The 20,327-nt window shown below is 46.7% G+C and overlaps 1 protein-coding gene and 1 non-coding gene across 3 annotated transcripts in view; one reads left to right on the forward strand and one right to left on the reverse strand.

Moving 5' to 3' along the window:
* Positions 1-20,327, forward strand: part of Map3k5 (mitogen-activated protein kinase kinase kinase 5) — a 207,858-nt gene that overhangs the window by 112,870 nt on the left and 74,661 nt on the right. For both annotated transcript variants that reach the window (XM_087575895.1, NM_001277694.1), the window contains 3 exon segments: positions 942-1,101; positions 3,423-3,576; positions 13,932-14,039. In XM_087575895.1, the coding sequence (XP_087432021.1) occupies positions 942-1,101; positions 3,423-3,576; positions 13,932-14,039 (422 nt within the window).
* LOC120100374 (small nucleolar RNA SNORA42/SNORA80 family) lies at positions 19,342-19,476 on the reverse strand. Its single transcript, XR_015655785.1, has one exon. It is a non-coding gene; the product is annotated as a small nucleolar RNA SNORA42/SNORA80 family (small nucleolar RNA).

Here is a 20,327-nt window from a genome sequence, read left to right on the forward strand (position 1 = left end):
AGTGCTCCCCACTGAGCTACGCCCAGCCTACTCCCTTTATCCACGTACTCTCTGACAGTCTCATCACGTTGCCCAGACTGGTCTTGAAATCACTCTGTAGCCCAGGCAAACCTTCAGCCTTTGCTATCTCAGCCACCTCTGCAGGAGCCAGGAGTACGGGCGTGTGCATCTAGGTCTCAAATAATTCTTAACATAGTGGATTTTAGTAGTACTAAGCAGTTTTACAAGGACCTATTTTAAGCAAATCAATACGTTGTACAAAATAATACAAGCCGTATAATAAAGCAGTTGGAGAATACAGTTATATTATCATGCCTTGTGAGACAGGAACAGTAATGGCTGGAGATAGAGCTGAGAGCTGCAAATCCTGCACAGCATAACAAAGGGCAAAATGGGGGACACTAATGTCTACCTAGAGTCTGGCTGTATAGGTCCACAACTCTGCTAACACATAATTACGTAAATATATGTGCACACTGCACATACAGACACACCCTGTACGTTTCATACAAACACCAAAACATGACTGCCCAAGGCATCGGGCATGTTCATGCATTCATGTGGCCAAAACCACTCATACACATAAAAACGAATACACGTTTTTAAGAGAGAGTTTTTACCTTGTGTGTGCATTTTGTTTAGTGAGACAATGTGTCTGTCTCAGGGTTTCCATTGCTGCGAAGAGATGCCGTGACCTAGGCAACTCTTGGATTGCACGGCATTTAATTGGAGCAGACTTACACTTTCTGAGGTTCAGTCCGTTATCGTCAGGGCAAGGGGCATGAAGACAGACATGGCGCTGGAGGAGTTGGGAGTTCTTGATCCAAAGGCTGCTAGAAGACGGCTATTTTGATGGCTAAGGGCAATGAAAACTTAATTGCACGTCTAGGTGTAAAGTCAGGCTCTGCCTTGTAACTCTCTGCTTCCCGTTCCTCCCTTAGGAGTTAAACTGAGCAGCCTTCTGGGTAAAAAGGGGAACTTGGAGAAACTCCAGAGCTACTGGGAAGTCGGATTTTTTCTGGGAGCCAGCGTCCTGGCCAACGACCATCTGAGGGTCATTCAGGCATCTGAGAAACTGTTCAGACTGAAGACGCCAGCGTGGTAATCAACTCCCGAGTGCTCGTGCGGTTTAATAGACGGCCTCGTGCCAGTCTTGGGTTTTACAGCTCATAGGACATCTTGTTTGTTTTTAGGCTAACATCCGGAGCCTATAGAAAAAAAAAACAAAACAAAACAGAATTTTCATAAAGGAAACTATTGAAGAATTAGAAGTTGTGGTGACTCCGGTGAAGCCACTTAAGCTTTTCCTGCACATTGGCCAGCCCTTCAGACCAACCTGACTTAGCGTCACACACATAAAGTGCGCACAGATCACACTCTGTGCCTTCACTTCTGACCCAAGCCCGGGTCTGAGACCACTCGTTCATCTCAGCCTCTCTGGGTTCCAGTGTAAACCCATGTGCTTTGTTCCCTGCATGGTCCAGTCTCTGTCTGGGGAATTCTTATTCTTGGACTCCATTACCATTCACTCCTGGTGTGGTAGACACACTGGAGTGTCTCCCATATGTGTGTTTTGTAAATCCCGGGCTGTCTCTGGACGACATCCAAGTCTCATTATTGTCTCTGCAGTATGGGAGAGATAAGATTCCTTCTGCAGTTATTTTTTTTTAAAAAATGCTAATTCTGTTCTGCATCCCGTGCGGTTACCAAGAGGTCCACAGCCATGCAGAGAAAGTCTCTTCCTAGTGCATGTCTGAGGCCCGGTTCTCACTGTCCACGTCCCCGGAGCGCCTGTCATGTTGAGGCGGCTGTGGCCTCTAACCGGACTTCGCGTTCGTGTCTTCATCGCCCAGTCCTCCGCCACAGCATCTCCACACAGATCTTCCTAAAATACATGTCTGACTTTTGCTTCCCCTAAAGGCCTTACGCCAGTCCAGTTTATAGCCATCGCAGCTGAGGGGGTAGAGTCCATCTCCTTGGCTTTGCAAGCAAGGTTCACCCTCAGCCTTCCCAGAGGCTTCGCTTTGCTCTGTGGGTCACACTGCTCAGTGAGCAGTAAGTTGTTTTAAATGTTTGCATCGAGCACTTGCCTAAAGATGCCCCTTGCAGCCTCCTTGCTCATCTGTCTGGGGGAATGCTCACACACCACGTCTTAACTCCGATGCTGACTTCAAACGTCCATGCTGACCACCCGCAATCCCCCTCACCCACCACCACCACCACCACTGCCGCCACCCCCTAACACTGCCACCCTGGGCCACCACCTGCTTTCCTGTTCCTGACATTCTTCAGTGGCCCTCAGTCGATGTTGATGTCTTTCCTTACAGTCCATCCCCACTGATTTTATTCCTGGGGTTGTTATGCCTTTTTTAAATGTGTCTCCATGGCACCGTGTGTAGCTCGAGGACAGGGGCTGTGCCGACATCTTCTGCATGTCCACAGTGGCCTTTGAGTAAATGACATGAGCTAAATGAGGCCGAAAACATGCGTGCTACATTCAGCCACACAGGCTATTCCTTTTTGACAACTTTTTTTGGACACTTCGGATGGCAGAAGTGGGGACCGAAGTAGGGATACAGAGAGCTCTGGCTTTAGGCATCTCGGAGTCTATCAGGAAGAAGGCAGACACCGTCCTCCACAGTGCTATAGCAGCCACACGGTAATGCCTATTATGTAATGCCAACTTCCACGTCTGTGGCCTGCAAAGTGCTTACTTAGCCACCGCCTTGCATAATTATCTTCTTCCTCATTCTCCTTAACTTTTTCTTTTGACGCACCATCTGTCTTCTTTAGTTTGAGGACACTTGTTTAATACTTAATCTCAATGGTTCAGAGGAAAAGAATGTCTCCTGAAGGATCTGTTTCAGAGAGCTTCCTTGAAGAAAGAGGCATATTTAAAAATAAATGTGCTCACCTTGTCTTCAGATTGAATATATGCATTGAAATCTTGTGTGTTACAAATAGTGTCTCCTCTCTCTCTCTCTCTCTCTCTCTCTCTCTCTCTCTCACACACACACACACACACACACACACACACACACACACTCACTTTTAAAGTGTTGTTGGGGATGTGGCTCAGATTTGAAGTAGTTACCCAGCATGCACAAGCTTGGGTCTGATCTCCAGCATGACAAATAAAAACACATTTTAGGGAGATGTTTGGCTCCAGGTCTAATTTACTTAAGCTTTCTACACCGGAGTTTTCTCATCTTTCAAAAACCTACTTGGTTGGATTTTTGTGACATTTAAACATGTGAAAGCACCTGATTTGCAGCATAAAGTAAAGCGTGCTTGGTAAATACGGAGGCCCAATGATAAGTACAAGTGTACTTAGAGAATGTAAATACCCCTGTAGGGTAAACATGGGGTTGAGGGGAGCAGGCAGCCCCTAAATCTGTGCTGTTTTCTGTGCCCTTTCTCAGGTACCTCAAGTCTATTGTGGAGACCATTTTGATATATAAGCATTTTGTGAAACTGACCACAGAGCAGCCCACAGCCAAGCAGGAGCTCGTGGACTTCTGGATGGATTTCCTGGTGGAGGCCACAAAGACAGATGTTACTGTCGTTAGATTTCCAGTGAGTACTCTTAACGCATATCAGCGTTCAGTTATGCCTTTCTTCTGTCATTAAGAAACATCTGGTAGTGTGATTTTGACAGTTGTGAGTGACTTTCTGACCCCATGTTCTAGTATACACAGTGTGTAACCTGGCGGACATCTTTATTTTCTACCGTTGAGTTCTTTGGCTTACTTTGTATTTTTCAGTGCTTAGTTATTGCTGTATATTTTGAGGCAGGGTCTGGTTGAGTAGCTCAGGCTGGTCTTGAATTCCTGCCTCAGCCTGGGGTTACAGGCATGCCCACCGTGCCTAGTTTTGTTGACTTGTCTGCAGGGGTCTCCAGACCAGAGAGTGAGATACATCTTGGGGCAGGGCTTGGAGTTGCTCCTTACGGTGTATCCTGAGGCACACTCAGCTTTGCTGGGTCAGCTCTGGGGCCCAGGCTGGTTGCTGTCCTCGGATGCTGCAGTCTTGTCGCTTTGTCTTAGGGATCATCAGCATGGCTATGGCCAAGCCATCCGCTCACTGGTTTTGCGATTCTGTCTCAACCACTCTAAGCCAGGTGGGTCAAGGTGCCCCATGGTCACATACACACGCGTGTAGCAGTCGCTTCCTGGGCTGACTCTAAAAATGACGACTTACAGGTTGGTCTTCAATTCAGTGTCTGATTCTAGCAGACGTGTGTGTAGTGTGTGTATGTGTGTGTGCCCGTAAACACACAGACATAGGTGTATATATATAACATACATACATATATATATATACATATATATATAAAACATATATGTCTTTGTCTCTCTCTAAACACACACATATTATACACATACATCCGTGTGTGTGTGTGCCCATAAACACACAGATAAAGGCATAGATAGACACACACACATATATACATATATATGCATAATAAATGTCTCTCTCTATACACACACATACATACATTTTGTACACATACTTCTGTGTCAGTGTGCATTCCTGGATATACCCAGAGATAGGCATAGACGTGTGTGTGTGTGTGTATGTATGCATGCATATATATATATATATATATATATATATATATGTCTCTGTCTCTGTATATACATACATACTGTATATATACATCTGTATGTGTATGCATGGATACAGACATAGGCATAAACATAAAGAAGCATATATATATATGTCTCTACACACATACACACATATTATGCATGTACACCCATGTGTGCATGTACATATGCATGTGTGCATGGATTCACAGACATGGACACTGACACATATGTATGTATGCATATATATATATGTCTCTATATATAGACATATTTACTGTGCATACAAATCCATAGTGGGGTGTCCATAGGTTGTCCATAGGTCCTGTGTGTATGTGTCAGTATTTATTTGTGGCCATAGGTCATTCTCCATGACATTTCTCAAGGTCGTGTGTGTGTGTGTGTGTGTGTGTGTGTGTGTGTGAGAGAGAGAGAGAGAGAGAGAGAGAGAGACCATAGGTCATCCTCCATGATACTTCTCAAGGTTGTGTGTGTGTGTGTGTGTGTGTGTGTGTGTGTGTGTGTGAGACCATGGTCATCCTCAGTGTCATTTCTCAAGAGCTATCCACCTGTGTTTTGAAACAAGGTCTCTCACTGGCTCTAGGTTAGAATGGCCAACAATTCCAGGGATTCACTTGTCCCTGGCTCTTTAACACTGGGATTATATGAGCTCATAGCAGCAAGCTTGACTCGTTCAATGGTTACTGGGATTAAACCCAGTCTTCATGCTTGCAGAGCAGACACGCGCACACACACATACACACACACACACACACACACACACACACACTCACCCCTTTTTAAAGGCTGCATGGCTCATGCTCACAGTTAATGCGTCCCTATCCTATAGCACTTGGAGTACACTGTGTTCGAAGTAATAAGGTAGTGGAGTGGCATCTGACCCGGGACTTAGTAGCAACCGGCTCTGGGCAGAAATTACCTCCCATATCTAAGTGACACATCTCTTGTTTGAGCTCTCTGATCTCAGTGTCCTATGCTCATGGGAAGTGACAGTTCTCCTTTTTATTTTTATAAACCCCAATTTCTAGTTCTAGGATCCTGGGCTTCATTTCATTAAATCCAGTGCCCGAATGAATATGCTTTGCTCAGACTTCCTGGTGAAGCCTTGAGCTCTGTTTCCTAGTGTAGACAATGTGCGGAGCCCGAAAGCCAGTATCCCGGAGTGAGCTGGCGTGAGCTGGTGGCTCCCCTTTCCCTGGTGCAGGAAATGGTGGAAAAGGGTGAGCTGCTGACCTGATGAGCTAGAAAGCCGAGTGAAAGGAGACCCATGTAGCTACCATTCGTAACTCATTTAAATGAGTTCAATGTAAATTGGTCTGTTGTAAGTGAATAAAAAAAAATAAGACCCAGGGAATAGTGAGAAATTGTGAGAGGATAAGCTCTAAGTTTAAAAGACTTTTTTCTATTTTTCTTTTTAAATCTTTCTCCTACTTTAAATGTTCTTCCCCCTCCTCCTCCCTCTCTCCCTCCCTCTTCTCACTCTCCTCCCCTCCCCTCTATTCTATACTGAGGATCAGACTCAAAGCTAGGCAAGCACTCTACCTCTAAGAAATACCCCTGCCCCTTATTTAAAACAAAAACAAAGCGACATTTTGGGAGGGAAGACAAGACCTCACTATGTAGCAGACTGGCCTTGAGTTCTTTGTGTATCTAGACCTGGTTTCAAACTTGAAATTCCCCTGCCTCCGCTTCAAAAGTATTGACATTCTAGTCATATACCACCATGTCCATTTTAGAGACTTTCTATAGCAAGAAGAGCCCCATAGTTCCTCAGGGAAAATATTACCTCATCCTGATTGACCTCACTTAAAAATGGAGGAGGAGAGCCGGGAAGATAGCCCAGTCCACAAACTATGTGCTATGTAAACATGAGAAGCAGAGCCCCATCTGGAGAACCCACATTAAAGCCACATCCATTGGTGTTATAGTGCGAGGGGACGCAGAGGCAGGAAGATCATCTGGCACACTGACCGGCTAACCTAGCCTACTTGATAAGTTCCAAGCCGGTGAGAGGCCCTTTAGGTGAGGACTGGAATATCTATGCCTCAGTGGTTAAGAGCACTGGCTGCTCTTCCAGAGGACCTGGGTTTGATTTCCAGGACCTTTCCAATGGCTCACAATGCAATTCCAGTTCCAGGAGGTAAGACTCTCTCCTCAGCCCTCCTGGGGTACTGCACATGTGTGGTGCATAGACAAACACACAAGCAACTCACACACACATATATAAAACTAATTTTTCAAAAGGTAGATGGCCTCTCCGAAGGAAGCACAACTGATCTTGTCCTCTGGCTATATGTATACACGTGCATATATATACAAATATACATGTGAACCTACAGACACCCACCTATACCCATATGCACACAGCAAAATGGAGGCTCTGGGAATGGAGCAGTGTAGAGGGCTTCCTGGCATGTGGAGAACTACCATAAACATGCAAAATACAGAACTATAAAGGAGGAAAAGTATTTAATACAAATGTTATAAAATGTACAATTTGCCTAATATGAAAGTTAACGAGAGTGAACCATAGGGGGAAGAAATTAACCTGTTAAGTAGGCACGAAAATACAAATTAAGTTGAGAAATAGTTTTTGGTGTGCTGGACTTGGATTAGTAAAACATTTACAGTTGGCAAATGATTAGACTTTGCTGGTGGGTGTAGAAATTGCCAGACATTCTGCAAAGTTGTCTCGGGAAGGGATGATGAGATATGGAAGGGACCGTGGGACTTCATCTGTATTTGCAAAGTCTGTTTCTTTGAAACTGTCTCAAAGTAAGCATGGTGGGGTATTGGCATTGTGTCCCGGGGTGGGCTGAGGCACACGTCACACTGCCGTGCACAGTTACACTGCCGTGCACAGTTACACTGCCGTGCACAGTTACACTGCCGTGCACAGTTGCACTGCCGTGCACAGTTAACACTGCCGTGCACAGTTACACTGCCGTGCACAGTTACACTGCCGTGCACAGTTACACTGCCGTGCACAGTTACACTGCCGTGCACACGTTACACTGCCGTGCACACGTTACACTGCCGTGCACAGTTGCACTGCCGTGCACAGTTGCACTGCCGTGCACAGTTGCACTGCCGTGCACAGTTACACTGCCGTGCACAGTTGCACTGCCGTGCACAGTTGCACTGCCGTGCACAGTTACACTGCCGTGCACAGTTGCACTGCCGTGCACAGTTACACTGCCGTGCACAGTTACACTGCCGTGCACAGTTGCACTGCCGTGCACAGTTACACTGCCGTGCACAGTTGCACTGCCGTGCACAGTTGCACTGCCGTGCACAGTTGCACTGCCGTGCACAGTTAACACTGCCGTGCACAGTTGCACTGCCGTGCACAGTTGCACTGCCGTGCACAGTTGCACTGCCGTGCACAGTTAACACTGCCGTGCACAGTTACACTGCCGTGCACAGTTACACTGCCGTGCACAGTTGCACTGCCGTGCACAGTTGCACTGCCGTGCACAGTTAACCCTGCCGTGCACAGTTACACTGCCGTGCACAGTTACACTGCCGTGCACACGTTACACTGCCGTGCACAGTTACACTGCCGTGCACAGTTACACTGCCGTGCACAGTTAACACTGCCGTGCACAGTTAACACTGCCGTGCACAGTTGCACTGCCGTGCACAGTTGCACTGCCGTGCACACGTTGCTTTATCTTGCAGACTTGTTTATCATTTGTTTTTGCAGCAATCCCATTTCTTCTTGAAGCCTCATGTTTTATTTGTGGCTGTCTGTTTTTTAAGAGACTAAAAGAGAGGGTTTAGTGCTGATTTCTTTCACTCCTACTCCAGAATACATAACTTAAAAACTCAAAATTGCTTTCCCATGCTTTGTTGTTAACACTGAGTTCAAAATTGCAGTTTTCTGATTCTTACTTTACCCGAGGCCTTGAGAATATGGGTCAGACACACTTAGTCATCCCATAACCCCCAGCACCTACCACTAGCCTTGGACCTCCTCTCCCCAGCACTGACCCCTCCCCTCCTCTCCACCACTGACCCCTCCCCTCCTCTCCACCACTGACTCCTCCCCTCCTCTCCCCAGCACTGACCCCTCCCCTCCTCTCCCCACCACTGACCCCTCCCCTCCTCTCCCCACCACTGACTCCTCCCCTCCTCTCCCCAGCACTGACCCCTCCCCTCCTCTCCCCACCACTGACCCCTCCCCTCCTCTCCCCACCACTGACCCCTCCCCTCCCCACCACTGACCCCTCCCCTCCTCTCCACCACTGACCCCTCCCCTCCTCTCCACCACTGACCCCTCCCCTCCTCTCCACCACTGACCCCTCCCCTCCTCTCCCCACCACTGACCCCTCCTCTCCTCTCCCCACCACTGACCCCTTCCCTCCTCTCCCCACCACTGACCCCTTCCCTCCTCTCCCCACCACTGACCCCTCCCCTCCTCTCCCCACCACTGACCCCTCCCCTCCTCTCCCCACCACTGACCCCTCCCCTCCCCACCACTGACCCCTCCCCTCCTCTCCACCACTGACCCCTCCCCTCCTCTCCACCACTGACCCCTCCCCTCCTCTCCCCACCACTGACCCCTCCCCTCCTCTCCACCACTGACCCCTCCCCTCCTCTCCCCACCACTGACCCCTCCCCTCCTCTCCCTACCACTGACCCCTCCCCTCCTCTCCCCACCACTGACTCCTCCCCTCCTCTCCACCACTGACCCCTCCCCTCCTCTCCACCACTGACCCCTCCCCTCCTCTCCACCACTGACCCCTCCCCTCCTTTCCCCACCACTGACCCCTCCCCTCCTCTCCCCACCACTGACCCCTCCCCTCCTTTCCCCACCACTGACCCCTCCCCTCCTCTCCCCACCACTGACCCCTTTTCTCCTCTCCCCAGCACTGACCCCTCCCCTCCTCTCCCCACCACTGACCCCTTTTCTCCTCTCCCCACCACTGACCCCTCCCCTTCTCTCCCCACCACTGACCCCCTCCCCTCCTCTCCCCAGCACTGACCCCTCCCCTCCTCTCCCCACCACTGACCCCTTTTCTCCTCTCCCCACCACTGACCCCTCCCCTCCTCTCCCCACCACTGACCCCCACCACAGCTTGTTTGTTTGTTTGCTTGTTTGATTTTTGAGACAAGATTTTGCCACGTCACATCCTGCCTCAGCCTCCACAGCAAGTGAGCACCGCTGTGCCCAACTAATTGAACTCTCCACACTTCATTTTCTATCAATTCCAGAAAGCCCAAGTCTACCAGAAGTTCTTAGTTCATTGCAGTCAGCCACATGCCTGTTTCCTATATCTGCATGTGTGGATAAGTACTGGAGAAAGTGCAAATCGATTGTTGCAGAAATAAGGAAAGCATATGTTGCAGAAATAAGGAAAGCATACGGTAAATGTAAGAAAATGCACAAGATGTAGATCACAAAATGGCAGGGGTGGTTGTGGGAGAGAGATGTGCATCCATGTATACACATGCACATATGCACATTGGTAGTAAGTTGTCACTGTGTCTCGAATTGGCCACGTATGTCCCTTCACAGAGGGAATGGAGCCTTCTGGTGCTGTGTCTGTCATATCTTGGCTGTGTGGTAGCATCCTCTGTGGCTCATACTGGGGGGCTTTGGTGTTCTTGATTAGGACGGTCACGTTGTCCACTTATAAAGTCTGTCTGACTAAAACCTAGGGGACCACATGAGAAGTCATATACTGGATTGTTTCTCTTTACCTCATTCTCCTAACTACTACTTTGCCATCCAAGAGTCAAAGAATAAAACCAGACATGTTCAAAGATGGCGGAAAGTTTGGGAAATGACATTGGATGGCCCTGTTTATTTATGCTCAGTCTGGTTTATTCCCTTTGCTCGACTCCCCTTGGGGTTGGAAGAGATTTGCTTTCCACCCTGCAAAGCCTAGAGACCATCAGCTAATGTCAGGAGCCAGATGGAGAGGGGGGCCTGGTGCTCTGAGGTTCTCTAGAGACGTAAATTTGCACTGGTTGCTAACAGCTATTCCGTTGACCTTGCCATGCTCTCCTGGCTCAGATAAGTGAAGTCCACGGTCACTGTGATGTTGGCTGGAGTGAGAGCCAGAGTATACACTTCACGTGAGGAGCTGGGTCCGGTCCCACGTGAGGAGCTGGGTCGGTCATGTGCCAGGCTCTGTTCAGCTGCCTCCTTTTTCTTGGTTGATCCTTTTCTTCCTCCTGTCTCCTCCTTACTCACCCCTTCCCTTTCTCCTCACCTCATTCCCTCCCTTTCCTCCTCCCTCCCTCCCTCTCCCCTCCATTCTTGAGCCCCTCTGGTGGTTATCTTACAGACGCCTCCTGTTTTGTCGTTTCAAGGGCATCACAGGGCTCCGCCTCCTGTTTTGTCGTTTCAAGGGCATCACAGGGCTCCGGGAACTTTAGGCCACGATAACCTTGTTTTGTTCCCTGTCCCAAGTTGAGAACGCACAGTTCAGAGTTTATCTATTGGAAACATTTGGGGTGACAATAGAGGCATAGTTCAACAGGAGAGAGAGTTCGTCTGAGCCTGTGCTTTTCTGAAATAACGTGCACGTAGATTTGGGGAATGGAGGATTCTCATTTGTTGGTGAAGAAACCTTGGAAGATCTTTTGGGATCCCCATCTTTTGTTTACTTGCTTAAGTACCTTAAACACTGGGTTGTTCAGATAATGACAGCACTGTTTCTTTTTTTTTTAATTAATATTATATTTATTTAGATCCCAAATGTTGCTCTCCTTCCTGGTCCCCCCTCACAGAGTTCCCCCCCATCCCTCCCTTTTGCCTTTGAGAGGGTAGCCCCTCTCCTGGGTATCCCCCCACCCTGGGGCATCAGGTCTCTACAGGATTAGGCACATCCTTTTCCTCTGAAGCCAGACAAGGCAGCCCTCTGCTACACATGTGCTGAGGGCCTCTGACCAGCTGCTTGGCAGCTCAGTCTCTGGGAGCTCTCAGGGGTCCAGGTGAGTTCACACTGTTGGTCTTCCTATGGGGTTGCCGTCCCCTTCAGTTCTTTCTGTCTGTCCCCCAACTCTTTGATAGGAGTACCTGATCTCCGTCCAGTGCTTGGCTGTGAGTCTGTCTCAGTCAGCTGTAGGGTAGAACCTCTCAGAGGACAGCCATGCTAGGCTCCCATCTGCAAACACAATATAGCATCAGTAATAGTGTCAGGGAATGTTGCCCTGTCGTGGGATGAATCCCAAGACAATCGAGTCAGCCTTTCCTTCAGTCTCTGCTCAATGTTTGTCCCTGCATTTCTTTTAGACAGGACAGATTTTGGGTCAAAAATTTTATGGGTGGGTTAGTGTCCTTATCCCTCCCCTGGGGGTCCTCTCTAGGTACTGGAGGTGGCCTCTTCAGTTCCATATCCCCACTGTTGGGCATTTCAGCTAAAGTCACCCACATTGACTCCTAGGAGCCTCCCGCATCCCAGGTCTCTAGGACTTCCTAGAGATTCCCTGACCCCAACCCCACCCCAGCAGCTGCATATTTTAATTCACTCTTCTGCCCTCTGGGCATCTCTCCTGACACCTGATCCTCCCTCCCCTTTCCCCTCCCCTTTCTCACCCAGGTCCCAGACTGCATCTTTTGTATACTGGTGGTTGAAAATCCATCTTCAGTCTTAGTAGCACTGAGCTTAACTGACTGGAATTGGAGACTTGGTTCACCCAATAGGGGTCCTGAGTCAGAACTCAGGTATCATTGTGAGACTGTTTTGATTGATTGATTTTGTTTGTTTGTTTGTTTGTTTGTTTGTACTTGGGGTAAAGAAAAACCTGGAGGTTTTCCTGCCCCCTTTCTATGTACATAAAGTTACATAAGTGTTCTGTGATTGTAAACTCACAGGCAAATGGCTGTTTTAGATTCCTGGCATGTAGCCAGGAACCAGTTTTCTGACCCATATTCTTGTCCCTCCTCCCTCAGGCTGCGTTGCATTTTTTAATGCATGGGAAACCTGTTATTTCTTGATGACTGAGCCCTAGGGAGGATTTGTCTCCAGTTTTATCTGATAAACCTGCTTGATTTGTGATTACTTCTGAAAATAACTTTATTCAGCAGAGTAAAAAGAACCATTCCAGTTTCTCTGTAATAGAGTAATGCCTTTTCTTCCTCCTTTTTTTTTTTTCTTTTTTTCGGAGCTGGGGACCAAACCCAGGGCCTTGCGCTTGCTAGGCAAGTGCTCTACCACTGAGCTAAATCTCCCCAACCCCTTCCTTCTTTTTAAACATTCTTGATTGCCTTAAAAAAAAAAATAGGTCTTGGGGACTAGAGGTGAAGCGAGGTTGATAAAATGTTTGCCCAGCATGTATGAGTTCCTGGTTCAGTCCCCAGTGCCACCTAAAACAGTGGTGCAGGCAGGAGCTCAAATGATCAGAAGGGCAAAGTCTAGCAAGTTGAAGGTCAGCCTGGGACACCCACAACCCTGTCTCGTTTTTTTTTTTTTAATTAACTTTCAGGATCTATACAAACATAGCTACCTCAACTTTAAATTTAGGCAGTGCAAGGTACATTGGTGTCGTTCCCTCTTGACATAAAGTATTCATCATAATAAAACTTTTTCATGTATCTTTTCAATATAGAGTTTCAACTCCCTTATTACATGCCTTTCAGATACTCTGAAATAGGAGAAACACTTATCTCTTATTGAAGGTTCCAGCTTTATCTCGAAGACAATGCAAAGATTTTTTTTTTAATTTCACATAACTATATCTGATTCTTTGGTTTATATATAAACCTCTTCCAGTAAAAATCCCGAATTATTTATAAATACATTTTCGTGGCTACAAAAACCATCCTTCCGCCTCCTGATGGCAGAGGGTGACAGGAGAGACTCTCAAATTCCTGTTCTAAAAGTTGAAGCTTTTGGGTGTGCAGAAATGCGTTATCATTCCTCTGCCGTTTGTGACGAGTTTACTTTAATAGGAATAGCACATGTATTACATGATGATTAATCTAAGTTTTGGGGATGAGGTGTGTCTTACATTATGCCTAAGCTGACCTGGAACTCACTGTATAACCTAGATTGGCTTTGAACTTGCAGTGATCGTCTCTCTCATGAGAGCTGTAGTTTAAGCATGCAGATTTTTGCAGTTATTATGTTCTCCTGGCATGGCTGAACTGGGATGGGAACTTGAAATGTGACTTACAGTCCGTTAGCAATAAAAGCTGGGCCTTGGGAATGGGTGTGTGTCGCAAAATGCTCAGACGATCCTTGAGTCTTCACCCGAAGCTAAGCTGGTTTCTACTGCGGTTGAACCTATGGCCTCTTCCACATGGTGTTGGGTTGACGGAGCAGTTGTCTCTAATGCAAGCTTCTTTGCCTTTTTTTTCCCCCCTAGGTGTTAATATTAGAGCCAACGAAAATCTATCAGCCTTCTTACCTGTCGATCAACAATGAAGTCGAGGAGAAGACGATCTCTATTTGGCATGTCCTCCCTGACGACAAGGTAAACTGTGCAATTAAGACAAGGCCTCCTGCCCTTCTGGTCTACCTCAGTAGATGTGCTAATTAGAAAAACAGCTTGACGCTTTTATCTTGGCATAAGTACATGCTGTAAAATAAACACTGCTAATTCGGGGTTATGAATTTCATCAATTAGCAGGATATACTTGGTATCATTCAGGTTTATGGTATAGATGGCATAGGCATTGCGAGTGTGCTAAAACTTGGGATATTTCTTCGTTTTTTAGAACCTCAGACTGTAAACCAAGTTATGCCTGAAGGGGTAATTTTTCAAAATTATGTAAATGTCATGTTTCCTAATTCTAGAAGTCCTCTTGAATAATGCTACTTGTAGGCTTGCACTGGGCCCCGTATAATTACCATTGTGTCCAAATGCATGTTTATCCATATAGCTGCTAAATTTCACATTAGCACTGGCTTGGTGTTGTTTGCATAAAATAAGGCAGCGTACACACTGCCATTTGGTTCCAAAGGTTCTCAGATCCCCTTATATCCGCCCCTGGAAGCACACGATCAGCCTTGGCACGTCAGAAGTTCATTCGGATTTTGTTTTTCTTCGTTTTGAGACAGGGTCTCAATATGTAGGCTAGGCTGAGCTCTAAATTTCTTTTTTTTTTTCTTTCTTTTTCTTTTTTTTCGGAGCTGGGGACCGAACTCAGGAGCTCTAAATTTCAATCCCCCTGCCTCGGTGTCAACTAGTGAGTTTACAGGCATGGTTTCATCAGTTCTAGCCCTCACGCACCTACCCTTAAAAGAACAGAAGCATGCAGGACTTACCCAAGTCACAGGGGAAAGGACAGGTATTAGAGAAGTCTTAGGAGAAAGTTTATTTGAGGGACTTTTTGTTATAATTATTTTCCAAATTACTCTCTTAATTTTCTTTAAGCACGACTCATTCATTTGTTCCCTGAACAGATGTTTGCTGTGCACTTACTTTGTGCCAGGACCTACTTCTCTCATGGAACTTACTTTCTCCCTTGGGAGGCAAAAAAAAAAAAAACAACCAAACACCAATGAGGGAGACCTGCAAATGTATACAGTAGTGACAAACCAATGAGGGGAACCTGCAAATGTATACAGTGGTGACAAACCAATGAGGGGAACCTGCAAATGTATACAGTGGTGACAAACCAATGAGGGGAACCTGCAAATGTATATAGTGGTGACAAACCAATGAGGGAAACCTGCAAATGTATACAGTGGTGACAAACCAGTGAGGGAAACCTGCAAATGTATACAGTGGTGACAAACCAATGAGGGGAACCTGCAGATGTATACAGTGGTGACAAACCAACGAGGGGAACCTGCAGATGTATACAGTGGTGACAAACCAACGAGGGGAACCTGCAGATGTATACAGTGGTGACAAACCAACGAGGGAAACCTGCAAATGTATACAGTGGTGACAAACCAACGAGGGGAACCTGCAAATGTATACAGTGGTGACACAGTAAAGGTAATGCACGAACTGGGTATGAGTTTGCAATACTGTAAGTTAATAGACCTGAATATATCTAGATTTTATCACTGTTCTTAGGCAATATGGATTTCCTAAGCTGAGTAGGCCTTATCTGTACAACAGAAGTTGTTGATGATGATGATAAAGTATTTATTATTATTTTAAATTATAATAAATTATTATTATTATTATTATTATAACAGCATCATCCACCTCAAAAGATTGTTGTGCGCAGACATTATTGCTGTGTCTGCAGGACTTGGGAGAAAGATCATAAATTCAAGGCCGCCTTCGGCCACATGGTGAGCTCCAGACCAACCTGAGCTAAAAGAAACCCTTCCCTCTCCCACTTTTGCTCTGCAGATTACAGGAAGTGACATAGATAGCGCCCTTCATGGAGCCCTTTGTTCTAAGGAGCACCACAGATATTTTAAGGATAATAACAAATATAAAATGACTGCTGTTTCTTTAAATTAGGGCTGACCCTCATTTTTAAGAGCCAAGAATTTAGCCTTGCTTTTATTCTTTCAACCATGTGCGAGTATCCTCTGGGAGATTGTAAATATCTGTTAGGAGACAAATTGAGCTTCTTGTTGTGTAAGCCTACGGGATGACTATGTCGTGATCTTTTGTGCAGTGCTCAGAGTGAGCCCTGAGTGCACACACACACATCGATAGGGAAATTGATGCATGATTCTGATATGCATCCAAGACTGAGAACAAGTTTAATAAAGATCTGTGGGCACACTAAACGTCTCAGTTGTAGCCACTGATGGAGAAACATTATTTCCTTGACTTTATGACTAAGTCGGGCCTCTAGGGAGGATAATTTTCAAAGGATGGCACCTTGGATCCTTGGCACTTTGGTGACAAGAACTGGGTTAAAAACTGGATTTCTGCTCTGTGTGGACCACCGGACTTGTCAGAACTCCCGTGCATGAACCACCAGTGTCAGAAGTTAAGCAGGCCCAGCCGTACAGCATGTTTAGAATGAAGGAAGAATAACGCATGTGCTGGGGTGTTCATGTTAGCTGGGATAAGCCTTTCCCAGCTCTTAATCATGCCCAAGCCCTGTGAACCTCTATCAGAACATCACCTGTCACAGAGCCCGAGACCAGACAGCTTCCCTGCAGCACCCTGATTCTCTTTGTCTGATATTTTTTTTCTTTCTTTTTTCCGAGCTGGGGACCGAACCCAGGGCCTTGTGCTTGCTAGGCAAGCGCTCTACCACTGAGCTAGATCCCCAACCCCTTGTCTTGATATTTTAAGTTAGTGTCTGTCTGAATACATTTGGTCATGTTAAGTCTCGTAAGGGGGTAGCATTTGGGCAGACAGGCTACGTGCTGGACAGCATAAAACCACCCAGTGTGTGTACACAGTTATCCATTTTCAGAAGGACGCCAAGTGGCTTCTGTCAGAACTGTGGCCTTTTCAGATCCCGACCTGTGGAGCGCTGGCCCTGCTACCACGTTCACAGGACAACTGTGGACTAGCTGTGCTAGGGTTTTATAGTTTGCCCACTCACAGGTTGTGATAACTAAGGGATCTTCACATGACAAAATACACCTTATACCTATATTAGTATCGGCCACTATGAGTATTAATGTATAGAAATTTAATGTAGGAAATTCCAAAAGGTACTATTGTCTTTTTTTTATTATTATTCTTTTTTTCGGAGCTGGGGACCGAACCCAGGGCCTTGCGCTTGCTAGGCAAGTGCTCTACCACTGAGCTAAATCCCCAACCCCACTATTGTCTTTTTTATAGTACTAACTTATTCATAAAGAGAACTAACTGCCTTGTTAAAGAACTTTATGACAGCTAAGGCATTCTCTATGTTCTCCATATGGAGAGAATGGCGGACACCACGTCAGTAACATTCCTAGCGTATAAGTGGAGTGTTACAAGACGCCTGAGGATAGCTGTGATGAGTAGCGGAACTCCCGCCACTTCCTCCCTATGAGGAGCTCTGTGGCTTATGGGACCATGCTGGCTTGTGGGGAAGACCTTGTGGGCCTTTGGTCTGTGGAGTTCACTGAAGAGAAAATGAGCAGGCAGGATGTCTTTGAGAAGCTTCCGACTTGGAGTCTGGGCTTTGGTTGTGGGCAGGAGTAGAAGAGAAAAGGAAAAGGAATGAGCTCAGGTCAGAAGAAGAGAGCCAGGTCCAACCGAGGCAGTCTAAGCAAATGTGAGCCCGAGGTATTCAAGGGTGGGAAAGAGCCTCTCTGGCTTACCAGGGAGAGGCAGGAAGTATAAAAGTCACAACTTGTTTCCTGAGTGAGGAAAAAGAATTTAGATATGTGCTATCATTGAAGCTACTTAAAGTCTAAGGGCTGGCAAGAGGGTAGCATAGAGTAGCTAGGGTCAGGGTCAGTCGGACTGAAGCTGTGAAGTGGGAAGCTGGTGTTACCTGTTGCTTGCTGAGTGACCTGGGCAGTCTGGGTAACTCTCCTGTAGCCTCCTTCTATGAGGAAAAGACAATAACCCTATAGGAGAGTGCATGAGACAATTACCAGGAATCCCCCAGAACAGGGCTCAGTGCACAGAACGTGTGCCAGTGATGTTCCCACTGTAACCGTAAGATGTAGCTCACCTTGACATAAGAGTTCGAGAATCTCGGACCCTCGAGGGGCACGGAAAAGGCTGCTAAGAAAAGAACCAGAAATGAAGTAGTTAGGGGATCTTAGTGCAGGAAAGGGGGGCTGCAACTGCAGAGTGACAGGTCATTTGAAAAGAAAAGGGGGGAAAAAATCTATGACCCAATCGGTCATTAGGAAGAGAAACTAAACAGAAATATTAAGTGCTGGTGGTTCAAAGTCTGAGAGTGGTAACACCAGCAGGGTGCTCAGAAGGGAAAGGTGAATTCTGGGGGAATTTCATTTGGGACCTGGGCACTTGGAGCCAATGACCTACAGACACCTACAGAGACACGATTTGTTCAGAGACAACACTGTGATTATATGTGTGTTCTAATCATATTGCCTTGAAATGCAGTGCCTTATTCACACACTCTGAAGTAGAAGTAGACATGTCCTCACATTGGACGGAGAGCAGGACTGGGAGCGATCTTCAGAGGCTTAACCGGAAACAGCAAGGTTACCCAGGGACACTTGGAACAGAATTCGGCTAAAGGAATTAGCGATGAACACGGTCCCGAGAATGAATGCAGGCCAATGGATTTTGGAAGACAGGAAGAGAGCAAGCAGTGAGCCAGAGAATTTTGGAAACAGAACTATTTCCAACTCATTGTTTTGTTTGCTCTCTCAGAAGGGTCCTCTGTTAAGCAAAGTGGGTCTGGCACAGACGTTATTCTCTCTGACAATTTTTTACAGTATGCTAAGGAATACCTACGTTAAAGCACAAATGAGTACGTGAGGAAGGGTTGCTGTTTTAGGCTGTGAGTTACCCACCATCTTCTTCCATGGTCTTTTAAAAAATATTTATTGATTTATTTTGCTTGCATGCATGCATGTATATGCAACACACACATATATATATTATATATATTGGTGCCCACAATGATCAGAAGAGGGTCCCAGATCCCTTGGAACTAGAATTGTAGATGTCCATGGGACATCCCGTAGTTGCTAGGCACTGAGCCTGGGGGTCTCTGCAAGTGCTCTAACCCCTAAGCTATCTCTCCAGTTCTTACAGTGGCTTTTGACATTTGTGGACTGCACCTATGGTATCCCATCCCCTGCAGTCTTCATAGTGAAATTGCCCACGTTCAAAAAATGTCCCTCTGGGTTGTAAGCTGATCTCTCTGTAGACATCTGTTCAGTCTAAATCCCAGGACTCTTTTTTTTTTTTCCCTTTTTTTTTTCCCCACTGTGTGACCCACTTCAGTGCCAGCAGCCTACATGCACCAAGGCTGGGCAATGGTTAGGAGCCAGTTTGCTCTAGCACGGGACACCCCAGGACTCTTAAAGAACTGCTTTACCTTACGGGCCCAGCCCTGTACTTGTTCCCCATTAGCATTTGATGTTTACAGTCAATACTTGAGAAAAATCTGCATGTGTGCCATGGGAAAAATCCTAGAGAAGCCACGTGCAAGACATTTTGGGTGGCTCTTTGAAATCCCTCTCTTCCTTTTAAGGTTTAAAATTAAGCAACCTGTGTTTATGGCCAGTGCATGGCTTCTCAATCGCAAATGTGGCTAGCAGTACCCAAAGGCTACCTGCCCTCTCCCACCCCAGCTCTCATCCAGTGGCCGTGTGGAGAGGCCAGGTAAACTGGGTGAAGGATTCTTACCCAGGTAGTCAGTCTCTCCCGTTTGTGATGTGTTTGGCTTTAATTCCCAAGTTAAACAGTTCAACCAATAAGGAAATGGTATTTCCTACCCTGGGAAATTCAGAGATGGCTTCTTTCTGAAGGGGGGGTTTGAATCAGAGTTCTGGGCTGAGTTCTCTGTAAGCCATTGACTGTCTTCTTGTGGACATAAACAGCTACTACAGGCATCAATCGCCTCACTCCTACAGACAGCAACCCAGAAAGGAGAATCCAGCCCAAACCTTCATAACAAAAGTCAGCCACCTCTAAGGAACTGAACTTATCAAGGCTAAATTTACTGCCCCAGCAAAACCACCACCACCATCACCACCACCACCTCTTCCTCCTCCTCCTCCTCCTCCTCCTCCTCCTCCTCCTCCTCCTCCTCCTCCTCCTCCACCACCACCACCACCACCACCAACACCACCACCACCACCACCACCATCACAACAGCAACAGCAACAGCAACAACAGCAAAACCCCTTTGTCATTACTGTTAGCTAGGGAGAAGGAAGAGCTAGGGAGGACTGGCTGTTACCTCAG

This window comes from Rattus norvegicus, chromosome 1 (assembly GCF_021556685.1).
Source record: "Rattus norvegicus strain SHRSP/BbbUtx chromosome 1, alternate assembly SHRSP_T2T, whole genome shotgun sequence".
In the NCBI taxonomy this organism is placed as follows: domain Eukaryota; kingdom Metazoa; phylum Chordata; class Mammalia; order Rodentia; family Muridae; genus Rattus; species Rattus norvegicus.